The sequence below is a fragment of the Rhea americana genome, unplaced genomic scaffold (genome assembly GCF_003343005.1).
Source record: "Rhea americana isolate MKP2758 unplaced genomic scaffold, rheAme1 scaffold_203, whole genome shotgun sequence".
Classification (NCBI taxonomy): Eukaryota; Metazoa; Chordata; class Aves; order Rheiformes; family Rheidae; genus Rhea; species Rhea americana.
Genome location: NW_028186184.1, coordinates 1,614,045 through 1,616,182, shown reverse-complemented (window position 1 = coordinate 1,616,182; position 2,138 = coordinate 1,614,045). Strand labels below are relative to the sequence as shown.

At 71.3% G+C, this 2,138-nt stretch overlaps 1 protein-coding gene across 1 annotated transcript in view; it reads left to right on the top strand.

The window, feature by feature from the left end:
* The first annotated feature begins 15 nt into the window (after positions 1 to 15).
* SHISA4 (shisa family member 4) overlaps positions 16 to 2,138 on the top strand; it is a 4,290-nt gene continuing 2,167 nt past the window's right edge. Inside the window, exons 1-2 of the mRNA XM_085304142.1 lie at positions 16 to 367; positions 1,793 to 1,964. Coding sequence (XP_085160268.1) covers positions 295 to 367; positions 1,793 to 1,964 — 245 coding nt within the window. The 5' untranslated portion in view covers positions 16 to 294. The remainder of the gene's footprint in view (positions 368 to 1,792; positions 1,965 to 2,138) is intronic.

Below are 2,138 nucleotides of genomic sequence, written 5' to 3'. Positions count from 1 at the left end.
CTGCACCGGGATCGAGTCCGGCCCCGACACCGCTGCACCGGGCCGACACCGCTGCACCAGGATCGAGACCGGCCCCATCGCACCAGCCCCGGGACCGCTGCACCGGGACCCGCCCTCCACCGAGGCCACCGCACCGGGACCGGGACCGGGACCGGGACTGCCGCGCCGGCCCCGCCCTTAGCCCCGGGCGCCCCCCGGGCGCAGCGGAGCCCCCGGCCGAGCCCAGCCCGGCCCCCCCCACCCCCCGGGGCAGGCGGCGCTGCGGGCAGCGGCTCCCCACGACCCGCAGGCAGGATGGGTCCCGGCGGCCCCAGGACCGGCTGGCCCTTGGCCAGCACCGTGCTGGTGGCCGTGGCCACCTCGCTGGGTAAGAGACGGCCGGAGGGGGCGGTGGGGTCTCGTGGCCGTGGGGCGCCCTGGGCGCCGTGGGATGGGGCCTGGCACAGCCGGTTGCACCCATGGGGCAGCCTGGACGATTGGGATCGGGGCCTGGCGCTGCTCGTCGCATTGGTGGGGCACCCTGGGCAGTCGGGATTGAGGCCTGACTCAATCTCGCCGCTCGTTGCGTCAGCGGGGCACCCTGGGCGGTTGGGTTGGGGGGCCTGGTGCCGCCCGCYGCCTCCATGGGGCACCCCGACGGCACCGGGACGGGGTCCTGGCCCAGTCACTGCCCTGGCTCGGCTGCTCCGGTCGCCTCCGGTACCGCCGATCCCGCTCACCAAGTGCGGGACTATTTTCCTCCACCCGGGAATTACCCTTGGCCGGAGCAGTTTTCCGGGTGCTGAGGCATCGCAGCCCCGTGGCCGTGGCGGATCTGGGGCAGGGAGAGCGCTCGGAGGTTGTGCCGGCCGGGAGGTGCTTTCCCGTTTTTCCCGGGCTGCCCTGGCTGGGTTGTGCCGCTTCCAAGCCCGGCCGCTTGCTCCGGGGCTGCCTTTTCCCGAAGGACACTGGGGTGATGGTGGCTTTTCCGGTCGGTGCCGGTGATTTGGGGACCTGGTGGGCTGGCGGGATGCTCGAGGCCTGCAGGGCTCTCTGGGTGCTGGGGAGATGCTCTCTCCTTCCGGGACCCTGGTTGGTTTGGGATCCCCTAGGATATTCCCAGCCGCRTTTGCCAGCTTTGGGTGCTGCGAAACCAAAGGCCCGAGGGCCTCCCGCRCGCCGTGGTGTCCCTGCTCCCCAGGCGCCGCTTTTCCTCCTGCTGTTCCCGGAGTCCTCGTCCCCGAGGCTATTTCTGGGCCCGCAGGTGGCACGAGCCCGAAATAGAGCGGGGAGGCGTTCCCGTTCCCATTCCCGGATGGCACCCGGGGCAGGGCTGGGCACGGCGAGGCCGGAAGGGGCCACCCGAGGGGCAGGATGTGGTGGGGAATGGGGGGGGGGGCGTGGGGCGGGATGCAGTGGGGTATAGGGAGCAGGGAGAGGGATGCAGTGGGAAATTGGGGGATAGGAGGTGGGATGCAGCAGGGAATTGGGGGAAGGGGAGTGGGATGCAGTGGGGAATGGGGGGGATCGGGATGCAGTGGGGTGGTTGGGCAGGGGGGCAGGATGCAGTGGGAATGAGCTGTAGGGGGCAGAATACAGTGGGAAATTAGGGGGCAGGAGGTAGGATGCAGTGGGGAATGGGGGGGGAGCAGGAAGCAGGGGGGCTGAGGAGGCGGGATGCAGTGGGAATGCGAGCGATGGGGCGGGATGCCGCAGGGCTGCTTTCGGCCCAAAGTCCCCGAGAGAGGCGGCAGCGGTGGGGCCGGGCTCCCGGCATGCCCCGAGGCCCCGGTGACAGGCGCCTGTCCCCCAGTGGCGGGGGGCGAGGACTGCCTGTGGTACGTGGACAGGAACGGCTCGTGGCACCCCGGCTTCGACTGCGACTTCTTCACCTTCTGCTGCGGCACCTGCCACCAGCGGTACTGCTGCCGCGACCCGCTGCGCCTCATCACCGAGCGCCAGCAGCGGCACTGCCTGGCCTTCAGGTGGGTGCCGGGTGCTGGGCACTGCGTTTCGGGTGCTGGGTACCAAGTTTTGGGTGCTGGGTTGCACRGCTCTGCCCTCCTCCCTCCGGCGTGGGGCAGGTGCTCCCCGCTCGGTGCTGGGTGCACCGTGTGCCGGGTTGGGTGCTGGGCTGACCGGAGGTTCGGGGCGGGGGG